General features: G+C 36.6%; 1 protein-coding gene across 1 annotated transcript in view; it reads right to left on the reverse strand.

The window, feature by feature from the left end:
- Window positions 1–15,565, reverse strand: part of AFAP1L2 (actin filament associated protein 1 like 2) — an 83,082-nt gene that overhangs the window by 26,501 nt on the left and 41,016 nt on the right. The window contains exons 2-4 of the mRNA XM_039352728.1: window positions 12,030–12,158; window positions 11,148–11,225; window positions 9,020–9,108 (exon numbers count right to left, since the gene is read on the reverse strand). Of these exons, the coding sequence (XP_039208662.1) occupies window positions 9,020–9,108; window positions 11,148–11,225; window positions 12,030–12,158 (296 nt within the window). The remainder of the gene's footprint in view (window positions 1–9,019; window positions 9,109–11,147; window positions 11,226–12,029; window positions 12,159–15,565) is intronic.

A 15,565-nucleotide genomic window follows, 5' to 3' on the forward strand; every position in this document is an offset into this window, starting at 1 on the left:
CCAGTCACACTCTCTTAGACCACCTTACCTTTCAGGTTTGTTGTGGTGGGAAAAAATAAGTGAAAAAAGGTGTGTTGGGATATGTTTGCCACTTTGAGTTATTTGTAAAAATAATAAAGATGGGATATAAATAAATAATAAAAAATAAAAAATACACAATGCTACAAATTAATTCAAATGGACCTATATGTTTACAATGCAGTGATACAGAGTATACTGAATATACCTCTCAACTCACCCTGATGTAAACAATATGAAGAGATATATTACTGTATATTCTATGTCAAATTCCTGATCACATATCACGTTTCTAAGCAGTTACTTCTATTTCTACTATATATTAGGCTGTTCCATTTTAAGCATAACCCCTCCTCTCCCCCCCCCCCAGTTTCTCTTTTTCTAACTAATCTGGGCATTCCTAGAAACATTTAGCATTCCAACCTTGCTAGTAAAACTGGCTTGTTAATATATCTGTGTTAAGCCACTGCATTAAAATGCTATTAAGCTGTTTATTAACATTTTGTAAGAGGTGGGATGCTGGGGACTTGCTAGTAAAACTGACTTGTTAATTAGGTTCCTCTTTCTGTGATTGCCCTTTAAAAAGCTGAGGAAAACATATTGAGTATATAGCCTGCTTGGAAATGAATGGTTAATAATTTAATTTCTGCGAAGACTTAGTCATCACAAAAGTGTCTCAAACACTGTGATAGTGGGCAACCCTGTCTAGTACCTTTCTCTATTGTAAAAACCTCTGACAAGCCACCATTAACGATAAGTTGTGCCGTTTGTTTTTGATATATTACCATAAGAGCTTGCAATATCTTTTCACCAAAATTCATCTCTTCCATTACTCTTAACATAAAATGCCAATTCAATTGATCAAAGGCTTTTTCAGCATCTAAAAATATCAGCCCTGCAGGAACTTGGTTGTTTTTATCTAAATATTCTAATAAATTAATAATTTGTCTGACATTATTTTTCATGTACCTTCCAGTTATGAACCCAGATTGATCTTTATGCACAAGGTGGTGCACAACCCTCATAAGCCTATTTACTAAGATTTTTACAAATATCTTATAATCCACATTTAAAAGAGATATAGGCCTATAATTCTTTGGTAAAGTAAGATCTTGATCTTCCTTTGGAATCAATGATATAAAAGCAGTACGCCATGAGGGAGGAATCTCTTGACCCTGTAAAATGCCATTAAAAAGATCACCTAATGGTTGAGTCATCTCCTCCAATATGGCTTTATAATAAACAGCTGTTAACCCATCCGTACCCGGTGCTTTCCCTGGTTTCAATTGTTGAATTGCTAGCGAAATTTCCTCCTTAGTAATTAAACCATTAACTTCATGTTTCTGACCCTCTGTCAATTTAGGGAAACTAACCTCGCTTAGGTATTTATTTATCTCTAAAATTTGCACATTAGTAGATTTATATAATTTTTGATAGTAATCCAAAAAAGATTTCTTAATCAGTTCCTTCTGAGAAACTAATTTACCCTTGTAATTTATTTTATCTATTGTTCTCTGTCTCTGTTTCTTTCTCAATTGATAAGCCAACCATCTCCCTGGCTTGTTAGCATTACAGAATGTGTTTTGTTTCATAAACAATAAATTGGTTGCAGCTTGATCTGCTAACAACATATTAAATTGTGTTCTTAACAACTTTAAGGATTCTTTAATACTTTCATCAGAAGGATTTAAAATCAAAGACTTTTCTTTTAATTTAATTTCATCTTCCAATTCTTTACGTTTCTGAATCTGTTTTTGCTTATGACAGTTATTCATTTTTATCAAAATCCCACGCATAAATGCTTTCCCTGCATCCCATACCATTGACATTGAAGTCCCCTTATACATATTCAAAGCAAAATAATCCTTTAAACACTCCTTTAGTTTCTGAACATTTTTTTCTTGTCTAAATAAATTCTCATTCACCCTCCAGGATCTTCTCTCCTCTTTTTCTTGAGTCAACTCCATCCAGACTGGACTATGATCCGTCAAAGACCTTGGAAAATTTTGACATTCTTTACTCTATTATATAAGTCCGTTGTAATCAAGAAGAAGTCAATTCTTGAAAAGGATTGGTGTCTATCTGAAAAGAAGGTAAAGTCTTTCTCCTCTTGATTACATTTCCGCCAATAGTCCCGTAATTCCCAGTCCTCTTTCATATCAAAAAAGGCTTTAGGTAATTTTGCCTGCTTAAGAAGAGGAGAGGAACCTTTTTTGTCCCTTTGTACATCTAAGACACCGTTCCAATCCCCCATTAGTACCACGGATCTGTAGTCCAGCAGATTTATTTTTTCATGTAAGAGTCTGTAAAATTGTTCCTGTTGCTGATTTGGTGCATATAGTCCCACTATAAGTACTTTCTTACCATATAAGCCCAATTCAACCATCACATATCTCCCTTGGGGGTCAGACTCCACCAGACAAACTGGTAGATTTTGCTTAACATAGATAACAACTCCCCCCTTCTTCCCGGGAGCAGAAGATACGAAGTGAGATCCCAAACGGGCATTAACTAAATATTTCTGATCCTTAAGTAAAATATGAGTTTCCTGTAAGCAAATAACATCATTATTACGTTGCTTCAAATAATAAAAGATTTTTTTCCTTTTCTGAGGAGAATTCAATCCATTAACATTCCAGGTCAAAAACTTTGCCATCTCCCTTGGCCCGCAGCCTGGAGAAGACACCTTGGAGATCTGAAATTGCAACATGTGTTGCATGACTCTTGGGTCTTGCTCCTCCCACCGGCGGTGATACATTTCCAGGAGAAATCTCTTTGGCCTCTTTCTTACGTTGCTCCTTCTCTTTACGTTTATAAGCTGCACGAGTCATTCTCTGCTCTTTAACCTCCGTCTGGCGTTGCCATTCAGCTTGCAGCATCCCAGCAGAAACCAAACCTAATGCCTCAGACTGCTGCTCCGCCTCTTTGCCACTCAGGGATTTCTGAACAGGTAAAGTTGAGCCTGCACCTAGGACTGAAGTATAGAATTCTCTAGCTTTATCAACCATATTCAATCTATAACGTGTCCCCGCATGGCTCAAAACAATACCCATCGGGATTTCCCATCTAAATGGCATCGATCTAGCTTTAAGCTCATTAGCTAAGAAAGCAAAATCTTTCCTGCTTCTTAAAATTTTTGATGGGATTTCCTTTAGTATGATAACATCTTGGGCAGCTATCTGAAATCTTTTATTATAAAAGGCTTGTATGATCTCATTACGCAGAGACTTCTTCGTAAAATAAATCACCACATCTCTAGGCAAATTCTTCTGCTTAGCAATCCAAGAGTTAAGCCTATACACTTTTTCAACTTCTCTGCGTAATTCTCCTTTGTCCATATCCAAAACCACAACCAAATCAGTAAGGACCACCTCCATCAGATCTTGATTCATATCTTCCTTGAGGCCTCTAATCCTCAAGGCATATTCCATCTGCCTATACTGAAACATCAGAATATCTTCTTGTGAAGTCTCCACCTTCCTTTCCACATCTTGAATTTTATCATCAAAGGAGTCAACTTTATCTTCAACTTCCTCGAGTCTTGCATCCAGCTTAACCACCACTGTAGCCAAACCTGAGACTGCTGCAAGTATATCTTGTCGCAAAATATTATTGTTATTTTCCAATTGATCCTTTATCCCACTTATCTCTTCTTTGAAGTCAGATTTAATTTCTGATTTAAGCTGTGTAGTAAATTGCTTCATTTCCTCTCTCATTTGAGCTACAGCCTCTCCCATTATACCTCTAGCCTCTTGTGCTGAAAGTCCAGGCAAAGGAGGGGAGGGTGGTGGCTGTGCCGGTGGTGCGTGTTTAAGTTGTTGTTGTGGTTGTGCAGTAGAAGTTATAGGGGAGGAAATCACCTTGGATGTTGTAGAAGGCGGCTGTCTCTTTGAAGCCATTTTAAATAACACAGTTCTCACTTCCCTTTCCCCCCCAAAAAAAAGAGATGAGGGGGAAAGAGAGAAAATTTTACTTTTAAAAGAGGCAGCAAAAACACTATAATCCTTAAAAATCCAGAGAAAAAAGACCAAGAAAAAAAAAATCAAAAAAGAGGATTCAATACCAAAAGCAAAAGTAAAGTCCAGTCCTTAAAAGGAGAAAGTGAAACAAAAGACAAGGGCAAAAAAACTCCGTCACTTTCAAAACGCCATCTTAATTCCTTCTCCACAGTAATAAAAAAAAAGGAGAAATAATCAGAACTAAATAAAAAAAATAAACACCTAAATTATATAAGAAAAAATCCTTTAAACTGCTCTGTCCGTTTTTTAAGAATTACTCACCAACTCTCTATAAGCACGGAGATAGAAGCGGCAGTTTCTTTTGCTTCCTAGGAAGCAAAAACAGCTGGGAGGCGGAGACAGCAAGAGCTCCAAGGGAACACTCCTTTCACCCCCTCTAGAATTAAATCCAGAGAGGGTTCAGGGGTTCTACCTCTACTCTTGCACTCTCTGTCCCTTCCCTTTGCCCGGGAAGGGAATTCCGAGCCGCGGGCCAGCTGGTGCGCGCTGCGCTCCGCGGCTCTGACACTTTCCCAGCTGGACGGCTAGAGGATAGCCGCCATCGCTGTCGCTCCGTACCGGAAGCCCCCCCTTGGTGTTTGTTTTAACACTGGAAATACTGTTGATCAAAATTCGAGAGTCGCAGGAAATTAAAGGAATAGAAGTTAATAAAAAAGAGTATAAGTTAAGAGCTTTTGCGGATGACTTGGTCATCACTTTGTCGCAACCTACTTATTCTGTAGTAAAATTATTACAGTTGATTCATAATTATGGTTTGGTTTCGGGTTTTAAGATTAATGTTAATAAGACTAAAATTCTACCTAAAAATATGACTAGTCGGGAGAAGCAGACTTTGGTTAATTTGACGGGCTTTGAAATTGTTAATAAGGTAAAATATTTGGGGGTGATGTTATCTGTTTCTAATGCAAAATTATTTAAAAATAATTATGAAAGGTTGTGGGTTAGGGTACAGAGAGACTTGAAGAATTGGGAAAAGTTGCAATTATCCCTCATGGGAAGAATTGCAGTGATAAAAATGAATATTCTACCCAAGTTTCTCTTTTTGTTCCAAATGATACCGATTTTGAAGAATGAGATCAATTTAACTGAGTGGCAGAAAGGCCTTAATAAATTTATTTGGGCAGGGAAAAAGCCAAGGGTTAAGTTTAAAATTATGCAAGATTTCCGTGAGAGGGGAGGACTCAAGGTGCCGAATTTGAAATTATATTATGATGCGGTGGTTTTAACATTAGTTAGTGACTGGGTAAATTTGACAAATTCTGATATACTCCACTTAGAGGGATGGAATCTACTTTTTGGGTGGCATGCCTATTTAATATTTAATAAAAAAATGGATTGGGCTTTTAAATCTCATATCTTAAGAACTTCTTTACTTAGGGTTTGGAGAAAATATTATAAAAGTGATTTCAAAGTACCATTATGGGCTATACCTTGGCATGCAATAGAAGGAATAAAAAGAGGGGTTAAAATGGATATGGTGTCTTATAGACAGTTACTTAAATGGGATGGACAAAACTGGCAGTTAAAATCACGGGAAGAGTTAGCACAAGAAAATATTATTTATTCTTGGTTCCAATATAGGCAATTATTAGATAGATGGAAGATGGACTGTAAGGTGGGTTTTCTCAGAGAAGATGAAAATCTTATTAAGCAAGTGAAGGATCAAAGACAAACCCACATTAAGAGGATTTATGGGGTTTTAGTTGAATTGGATTCAGAAACGGAACTAATTAAAGATTGTATGATTAGATGGGCGCAGAATTTTGGTGAGCCAGTTCCATTGGACACCTGGGAAACTATTTGGGTGAGAAATGTCAAATTTACACAAGCACAGAACTTAAGGGAGAATTTTTATAAAATGTTTTATAGATGGCACCTTGATCCACAAAAAATGTCTTTTATGTACCCTGACTTACAACCTAAATGTTGGAGATGTGGTTGTATGGACGCTACTTATTATCATATTTGGTGGTCGTGCAGAGAGATAAAAGCATTCTGGATTAAGATATGGTGGAATATCCAGAGAATTTTTAAAAGGAGGGTAAAATTTACTCCACAATTATTTTTGTTAGGTATAGTTATTGATTGTGATACAAAGGAGGTTATATTGATGTTAAATTTGATTACAGCTGCGAGGCTGTTAGTAGGACAATATTGGAAGAAGGAATCTTTGCCTACATTGCAGGAATGGTTTCTTAAAGTGTCTCATTTGGCGGAAATGGCAAAGATTTCGGCTTTCTTAAAGGGACAAACGCAAGAGAAATTTCTTGCTGTTTGGGATAAATGGATAAAATTCATACAATTTAAATTTGATATAAAAAAATACTATATAGTTTTTTCATAATTTTTAACTCTATATTTATATATATTTTCTATTTTATATTCTTTTTTTTTATAAATATAAATTTTTTTAACTTTTTTTTAATTAAGCCTATATTCTGCTCTGGGAGGCCCTGGGGGGGGGAAGGGGGGGTTGGGTAGGGGTGGGGGAAGGGGGGGTTTGTTGGGTAATGTTTGTTTTTTATTTGTATATGTTGTTTTTTGTTTTTGTATTGTCTTTTATTTTCTGTAAAATTTATAAAACTTTTTAATAAAAAAAAAAAAGTGTCTCAAACACTCATGACAGACTTGAAGGAAGTAAGCTAAGTATACACTCTCAAGGGACCTTCCAAATGTATATGTGACATACAATCTACAAATGCCTATGACCTCATGTTAAAGAAATAAGACAAATATAAATAAATTAATGAAAGATAGATAAAGCAATTATAAAAGGGTGGGGGGTGTTTGAGCTTTATTATTCAAAGTTAAGCTTAACAACTCTCTCAAGTTGACTTATTTTTCCATTGTGGAAAGAAACAACCTGTACAGTCAGTGGTGGGATTCAGCCAGTTTGCACCAGTTCAGCAGAACCGGTAGCTAATTTTTTGTTGCCCAGGTCCAGAATGGACTTTCAGAAGCGGCATCCCCACAGAGAAACATTTGCTCACATATTTGAATCCCATCACTATGTAGGGTGCTTCAGATCCAATTCTAAAAATGATGCTTTTGTATGTATGCACAGAAATAGCCTATGTGCAATTCTTTAAAACAGTCACAACATAATCTTGATAATAACCAAGAGGTTTGCAGATAAAATTCTCTTCTGATTATTTATGAACATCTAGAGCTTGCTTTGAAATCTTCACTGATGAATTGCTTTGAAACAGATTCAATCTTAGCTCTTGGGATTTCTTTTCTGAAAATAACAGGAATGGCTAGAGTTGCTGCTTACAATCAAGTACCATGCACAGGATTCATTTCATGCTTTTATCCTCTTGGTTAGATACAAGAATCATAAATTATTCCCAGAATGGTTAGTGACATCTATTGTGATTGACCAGCTACAATTTTAAGAAAATCTTAATTAGAAATAAGCTTGCTAAGAAAGGGCATAAAAGAGAGGCAAGAATAAATCTCATATTCTAAGGTGTGAGGTTCTCCCCAACTATAACCCTAACAGGGTAGAGTTTTTGTTTTCTTTGTTTTCTAAACAAAGCCCTCTGGCAACAATCTTATAGTCTTTTCAATATCAAGTATCATGTGGTGATCTTTTGATTGCTTATTAGGTTCTTCTAAATCAATGCCAGTTTTAGTCTCTGCTCCTTTGGTTTATCCTTGTTTTGTACTGTTTTTACATTAATTTTTAATCCACACATTTACTGCATATTTCCCTGGCAGCTTTTGCCGTAGAGTGCGTAATAAATTTAGAAATAATAAAAAGTGAATTAAGAATTAAGTGAAATAATCTTCCTTCTCAACCTGACATCTACCAAAAGCATTTCTTTATTTGCTCTTTACAAGTCAAGGCAATATTTACAAATCAAGGCAATATTTCCCACCAAATAAGTGCTAGTATGTATATATAGGTCAATCCAGCTATTGCTGTTGTGGTATAACATGACTATGAAAAGCCAGCATTTATTTACCAAAAGTCAGAAAAGTTGTCTACCTTATTTATTGCTGCCCACCCAGCATTAAATGGAATAGCTTGAACTGTTTAATCTTTATGCATTCCAGTATGAATCGACAGAGCCTAGATCTGATCTTCTAGACCAGTGCTAAGCAACTTCTGACATGCTAAAGGTTGCTGAACTAGGACTTCCAGCATGCTGGGTGCTGCATTTCAGCAACACATCTAGAAAAGGAGGAAGAGAAGAGGTTATCTACCTCTAGCTTGAATGAAAATGCCAACTAGATGTTAAGTCTAACATCTAACATCTTATCCTTTACATGTCATGGATATAAGAATACAGCTGTGTCTCCAAAAGTGTTAAGGCATAGAATTTCAAAGAAATTGTATTGAGCTAACTTGCTGAGAAAAAAGCCTTTAAATATACATTTGAGCATCTGTAGATTTTTAAAAATTACAGAATAGTATGGGGAAAAGAATGGATTGCGCATTTGGAAGTTGCTGTCTATAAAAACAGCTTCTCATTCTACACAAAAAACCCAAAACATAACTATCTAACTAAATTGACTAAAAACACTAAATACTAAAAACACTTGGACAATGAAGTTGTACATCTTAAATTCTCTGTTTTTCTCAGGCTTCCTTTCCCCAGATACCTTGATGGGATCACTCACTCTAAATCCTTGCAGCAGGATTTCACAGTAATAATCCATCTGATCACCCTTTGGCTGCAGTTTACACAGTTATTTCCTCAGCAGACCACCCACAGGTTTTCACTTCCTCCCACACTAGGTCCAAGCTGTATATATATTTTATTGCAGGTTTTCTCTTTTTTAATGCAAAAAGTACATCAAGTACGTCATTCCTGAGCTTCTGTCCATGACCTCAGTAATACAACGTCATTTCATAGTCCCCCAAAAAAAGAAGGAACTGATTTGCTCAGCAGTCTCCTAAAAGATAAATCTTACAAATGAAACCAAGATTAAACAAGTTATATATCTGTATGATATTTTTTACATCAGGGACTTACTATTTTTGACGGTGGAAGATCTGGCAAACTTTTCTGTGGAGGATATAAATACTGCTCCATTTCTCCATTAGTCAAGGAATCTTGGTAACCTAATGTCATAATCCAAAGAGAAATCACAACAAATAAATAATTACGTATATTATACTCAACCATAATCTCAGATGTTCCACTTTTGTTTTTGAAAAATATGATTAATTAGCCTATTTAGTCTAAACCACCAAATGGCAATTGATTTCACTCCAAAAATATGGTGAAAAAGTAATATAACTCAAGACCCACATTTTTGGTGGTTGTGAAATTACTGGTACAGTAATACTTCCGTTAACGTTGAAAACTACAATATCTATGGTGTCTTATAAATAATCAGTCTACTTGGAAGGTCGAGTTGATGCCTAAATCATTTTTTTTAAGTATTCACCCTTTCCTTACTGTTGCTAAGGATACTTTAAACTACCAAAGGAAAAAAAAACTGACTGAGAAAAAAATTAATTGTAGTTAGACAGTAAATACTGCCCAACCTGATTTTCAGCTAATTTACAAATGCAGCATGGTAAGGAATAAACTATTTCATTCTTTGGGGTTTGACAATATTTGGAAAGAAATAGATACAACACCTGTTTAAAATCCCTGAAAAGTGTATTTCATAATGGCTATAACCAGATAAAACATCAGATGTTGTCCCCAGAATTTAGCAAGCCCTTGGTTTTTTTAATAGATTCAAGGAGACTTTAAAATTATAAATAAACATAAAGATGATGTAAGTAAACAGTATAACAACAACCACAATTATCTCCCATTTGGCCATGTTTTCTGGGACTGATGGAAGTTGAAATCCAAAGCACTGAGAATATCTCCAAATTGCTTATTCCTGGAACATATAACTCTAACTCTCTTGAAGTTTTCCTATCAGGGTGCTGAAGGTTGTCTAAAAATCATGAAGGACATTATCCAAAATATGAGGAGGATAATATACTGCAAAAGACTGAAAGAATCAGACCTGTCATTTTATGGTATGGTGACATAAGAGAGATCAACATGTTTTTTATACTTGGAAAATATCTTTATATACAAAGAGGTTATATTTGAAATCACTTCAAACATCCCTATAAATACACTAAGCAAAACTTTCACTGAAAAAGAGTATTCTAAAGTTGGATGATCTGATAGCTACCCGAATGGTAAGCAGTGGTTACCAAGAATCTGGCATGAACTTTGTTACATTCTTGTACAATTTAAAAATAAAGCTAGAACCACAGTTCTTTTGGGACTGAGCCTGAGGAGCCACAATAACAGCTCTGCATCTGAAACTTTTAATAGTTTTCTGGCATAAGAAGGGAAGCAGCAAAACAAACTATGCATAGTATAGTAATGTTATTAGCCAAACAAATCAGACATCTGCTGTTCTTCCCACGTCTTTTCAGATTTTCTGCTTCTATACAACTTAGAGACAGATACCAAGGGCTACATTTTTCCATCTATAAATCCCAAAATGGAATGAGTTATAGGCTCAAGCCAGACAAGGCAGCTGCAGAAAGCAAAACAGATTAAGTAGTAAGCGTTTATCAGACCAACTCTCTGTTAGAGATGGACACATGTACTGTTTTAAGGAATCATTCTACATAAGGTGATTTTAATATTCATGGTATTTAATATCCATGTACGTAGCTTTTTAGTATTCATAGAGAGAGAATCTATGTATACAGAAAGCTTTTGAAGGCAAAATATCCTTCTACCTAGATGCTACAAACAGTTATTATTTATTCTAATGTCACAGAATAGAAGATACTATATGTGGCAGTTTCTCATGCTTTGATATGAATGTATGCTATACAATTAAAATGTGCTATTCAGAGATGCTGTACGAACACAGAAGAACACTGTAATATGTTTCCAACAATTCATATTATTCATTCATTGTATTAAGCCAAACAAGAAAATTACTTGATATGTATTTATTTTTCACTATACGGCAGTAAATGTATCAAAGACCACAAACCTGATGACTTCAACACAGTACGATATCTCTTTCTTCCCATGTGAATAGTAATGCTCGTGCTTCTGGAACAGTTTATTTTTAAGCTTGGTGCCATCTAGATACATTTGAATGATAATACCATTTGATGCCTACCTTTGTTGGCTTTCTCTGGTTCCCCATGTAGTTTACTTATGGTTACTCTGTTCATATAAATGTATTCTTCATCACCACCTACAGTATAAAAATAAACACTTTACTGCTTTGTATTTGTTGTGTGTGTACATGTACAGCAGTATCTCCAATGATGTGTGGAACCATCATTTCCATTGTCATCATCCAACATGGCTCTTGCACGTACCAAGATGTGATAAGCTAATTTATGTGCTTTACTTTATGGTACATATTTTAAAACAAGTTATAAAAACATTTTGCTCTTCCCTTCCCAGATATGCTCTGTTCTCATGATGTATAGCTGAGAAACACTTTACTGGACTTTGTTCCTGCACAATTTATCTTGAATAAAACAGAGAAACGAGAACTTTACAAAGGACAAAAAGGAAGGTGATTCATCCTTTGCAAATTAATCTTATTAGCAAATAGTAAACTTCAATGAATAAAAATAATTTAAGTTGCTTACAATAAAAGGGAATACATTTTATTGCACAATCTTACAGACTTTGCTGTCATCTTGAATATTGTTAATTTATAAAGCAAATTAGGAGAAACACAACTGAACAAAAATGTCATAATCCATTTTTAGTCCCTACCATCATCTGTAAATAGTGTAGTCTTTGTAGACCTATTCTGAGCAACTAACTGATAACAAAGTTTGCATCTAATTAAACAGATCCCAGTCCTCAAACACATATACCCCAATAAATAAGTTTGTTTTAGTGTTGATAAAGGATATTTGTTTTCCTTTTACATCTCACTTGGGAATAAGATTCAAACAAAAAGGAGAAATAGATAGGTTGGAGTACCAGCAAGAAAGATAAATCTTCCAAAGTCAATAGTTGTTCACGTGATTTTGCTTACCACTTGATTTTGTGCACAGTCGAAGAAGGTCAGCCAGAAAGCTTTTTTTGACTACAGCTGTGCTGCTGAGGTTCTCTTTATCTAGTATCTTCAGAAAATCTTCAAGTTCTGTCAGCAGTTGTTCCAGAGCTAAAAGAGATATGAAATAAACTACATTATTTATTGCGTCCAATGCCAAATCAAATAATATATTCATGCTGGCGTTTATGTAATCCAGGATTTTTTAAAACAATTTTTTATCTTTGTATAATGAGGGTTGCAATCGTTCAGTTTATATGTCTGTGTATCAAGTTTTTTTTCTAGTTTTGGATTAGCTTAAAGTGGAAACTAATGGAAACTAATCAAAGAAAGAAGCAACCTAGAACAGTGATGGTGAACCTTTTAGAGACCGAGTGCCCAAAAACTGGCCCCACCCCTGCCCTGCCCCCACTCCGCCCCATCCTGCTTGCCCGCAGAGCCACTAACCGCCTCCAGGACCCGCTGCAAATTGCCCAGGCAGCCTAGCAGCGCCATGGTGGCCACGCCCTCTGCCCACGCCCTGCAGCATCAACTGTGTACATTGGGGCATGAGGGCAGAGTCTTGTCTACAATGCCTGGCTGCCATGTCCGTGGCTGCGCTGCTCTGCATGGTCCACACTCAGGGGCGACTCTTCTCCAGGGAGGCTGCTGGTGAGGAGGTGGTCAAGGGCAGAAACAAGGCTGGGGCAATGGCATGTATGCCCACAGAGAGGGCTCCGAGTGCCGCCTCTGGCACCCGTGCCATAGGTTCGTCACCACTGACCTAGAACTAAGGTGAAATTTCCTGACAGTTAGAACAATTAATCAACAGAACAGCTTGACTTGAGAAGTTATGAGTGCTCCAACACTGGAGGTTTTTAAGGAAAGATTGGACAACCATTTGTATGCAATGGTACAGGGTTTCCTTCTTGGACAGAGGGTTGGACCTCCAGGGTTCCTTTCAACTCTGTTATTCTGTAATTTCCTATCTGTTGTTATTGTCTGCGAGTAGATGGAAGGCAACAATCTGTATAGTTATAAGCAAGTTTCACGATGGAGCAAAGAAATGATTCTACATTTCCTTAGTAACAATATTTTTTTCTTTAATATAAAAAGTAGATTGAATGATTAAACACTATGAGGCTAAGAATGTAAACTATTAACTCAAATAAATACAACTTTGAAAAGCAGTAAAAGAGACAATTCTATTTTCCTGAACATATCTATCCACACTACTGAATAAATATATTTTTCCTCTTCCTCTACCTTTATCCTCTTTAGAATAGTCTAGTATCTACCCAAGTTGGTGTCCTCTAGACCTTTCAATCTTTTCACCCATTGTACCACTTTTAGGATATGGCAACATCCAAGTACCACCAGTCACCTAGCAAGTTGTCAAAAATTGATGACCTCCCCCCAAAAAGGAAAAAAGTGATGAAGTACAGGTAATCCTCAACTTACAACAGTTCACTTAGTGACTGTTCGAAGTTACAATGCACTGAAAAAAGTGCCCCCCAAGCCACAGCTGAGCAAGACACCTGCCTGCCCACCCAGCGGCACGCTTCCTCCTGTCTGAGGTTTTCATTGTTGTGAGCATTTCTGTTGAGGATTAGCAACGGGGGTGCGGTGGGGGGTGTTTGGTTTTTGTTCCCCCCATCTGCTGGTGGTTACAGCAGGTGGTTGTTTTGGTCACTTCACATGACCCTGGAACACTGTGACCATCATAAATATGAATCAGTTGCCAAGCATCTGAATGTAAATCACAAGACCCTGGAGAGGCTGCAACATTCCAGCTGATTGGCGCTTCTTCTGGGCTCAGCAGAAGCGCCAGGATCAGCGCCGAGCTCCAGCTGGAGTCTGGGGCTGATCCTAGTGCTTCCGCTGAGCCCTGACAGCCCTGCAGCTCCAGCCATCTCTTGCTCAGGCTTGTGCGGTGCTACCACCGGGTCAGCTCATTCCCCTCCCCCACTACCACTTTTCTAGGATGGTCGCGTGCCACCTGCCAGGTGCCAATGTACCATAGGTGGTACCCGTACCACTGGTTGAAAAGCCCTGCTCTAGACTTGTTGGATAAAACAATCCAAAACAAGCATGACCTAAAACTTTCCAAGCTGGCACAATTTCTTTTCTGAAGAGAATGTCTTGGCAAAAGGCAGTTTCCTTCTCACTGTGGCTTTATTCTTTGTTGCAGAAAAGTGCCAGACCAGATGATCCTTTCGGTGAAACAAGAATTCAAGTGGCAGAATGGCAAAAGTGGTTGATTTACAATGGATTTCCCAGACTATTCCACAAAGTACAGTCCAAGGTTAACAAAGGTCAGCAGCTCTAGGGAAAGAGAAAGTAAACTGCAACAACAGCAAAAGAATGCGATTTTCCCTAACAGCAAAAAGAAACAGATGTGCTGACAGTGGTGGATAAAAACAGCTGGATCACTTTGAATATAAACTGACCCTCCTAAAGGAGCAAATTGCAGGTATATTTGACAAGGGAACCCCCCATGCTGCTCACTTGCCTGAGACTTCAAGGAAAATTGTGCTAAAGCAATGAGTAATCATAAAAGGAATACGAGAAATACTTGTTTTAGCTGAACTGTTCAGGTTATTACTTCTAAATCCAGCATAAATAAAATAAGAATGAATGCTGATCACCCCATCCCATTTTTGGGAAGAGGAACAGGTTCTGGAAAAGGCTAAACTGATTTAGGAATGAGAAAAAACAATTTGTTATTTGATTTCTCAACTTTGCACCATGTGACTATTAAATTGGTATGGTCTGGCAAATTAGCAACGTTTTACTCTTATCAACATATCATTAGTTAACCTTACTATACTAAAACTAGACATATACAGGAAGAAATGGGTACTATACTAAAATAGTACCCATTTCTTCCTGTATATGTCTGGTTTTATTGTAATTGTATTGCATAATTATACTGTAGTATATTTCCTTGTTTTAAATATTGATTTAGAGTGTATGACTTCATCGGTATTTCAGAGATAAAATAATTCAGGTTTTAGTTTTGATAAAATTGAGGCAATGTAACTTTAGAGCAGGTTCGCTAACCCTTGAATTCAATTAACAAATTTGGAATTATAAGAGTATTCTATGAGCACTCTTATTAAATGGCCAATTTTAAAAATGCATTCCCTCATTTGAGGATGAAAAAAGATACAAATAGAACACAGAAAGTGAATGCATAATACCAGTTATACATAACCATTTTACAGAATGTAAATTGAGGAAGCTCAGAGACATATATCTACTGTAAGTATAAGAATAAACCTAAATTCTAAATAAGAATTTCGCTTCTCCAAAAAAGAAATTCTCATATTGCAAAAAGTAAATAAATATTCAGACAAATATGCACAGAGACGTATCTATTCAGCTGATACATCCCTAGTCAACAAATTACATGCATTGTATAATCCACATTTAAATAAAGAATATCCCTAACTCTACTAGACAAATAAATATAAATAAAATATTCTATACCGTAGATGAGGTTTCTTCCCTCCCTCCCTCCCATCCTGCTCTCTCTC

This window comes from Crotalus tigris, unplaced genomic scaffold (assembly GCF_016545835.1).
Source record: "Crotalus tigris isolate CLP2741 ecotype Arizona unplaced genomic scaffold, ASM1654583v1 scf7180000018468.2839379, whole genome shotgun sequence".
NCBI lineage: Eukaryota > Metazoa > Chordata > Lepidosauria > Squamata > Viperidae > Crotalus > Crotalus tigris.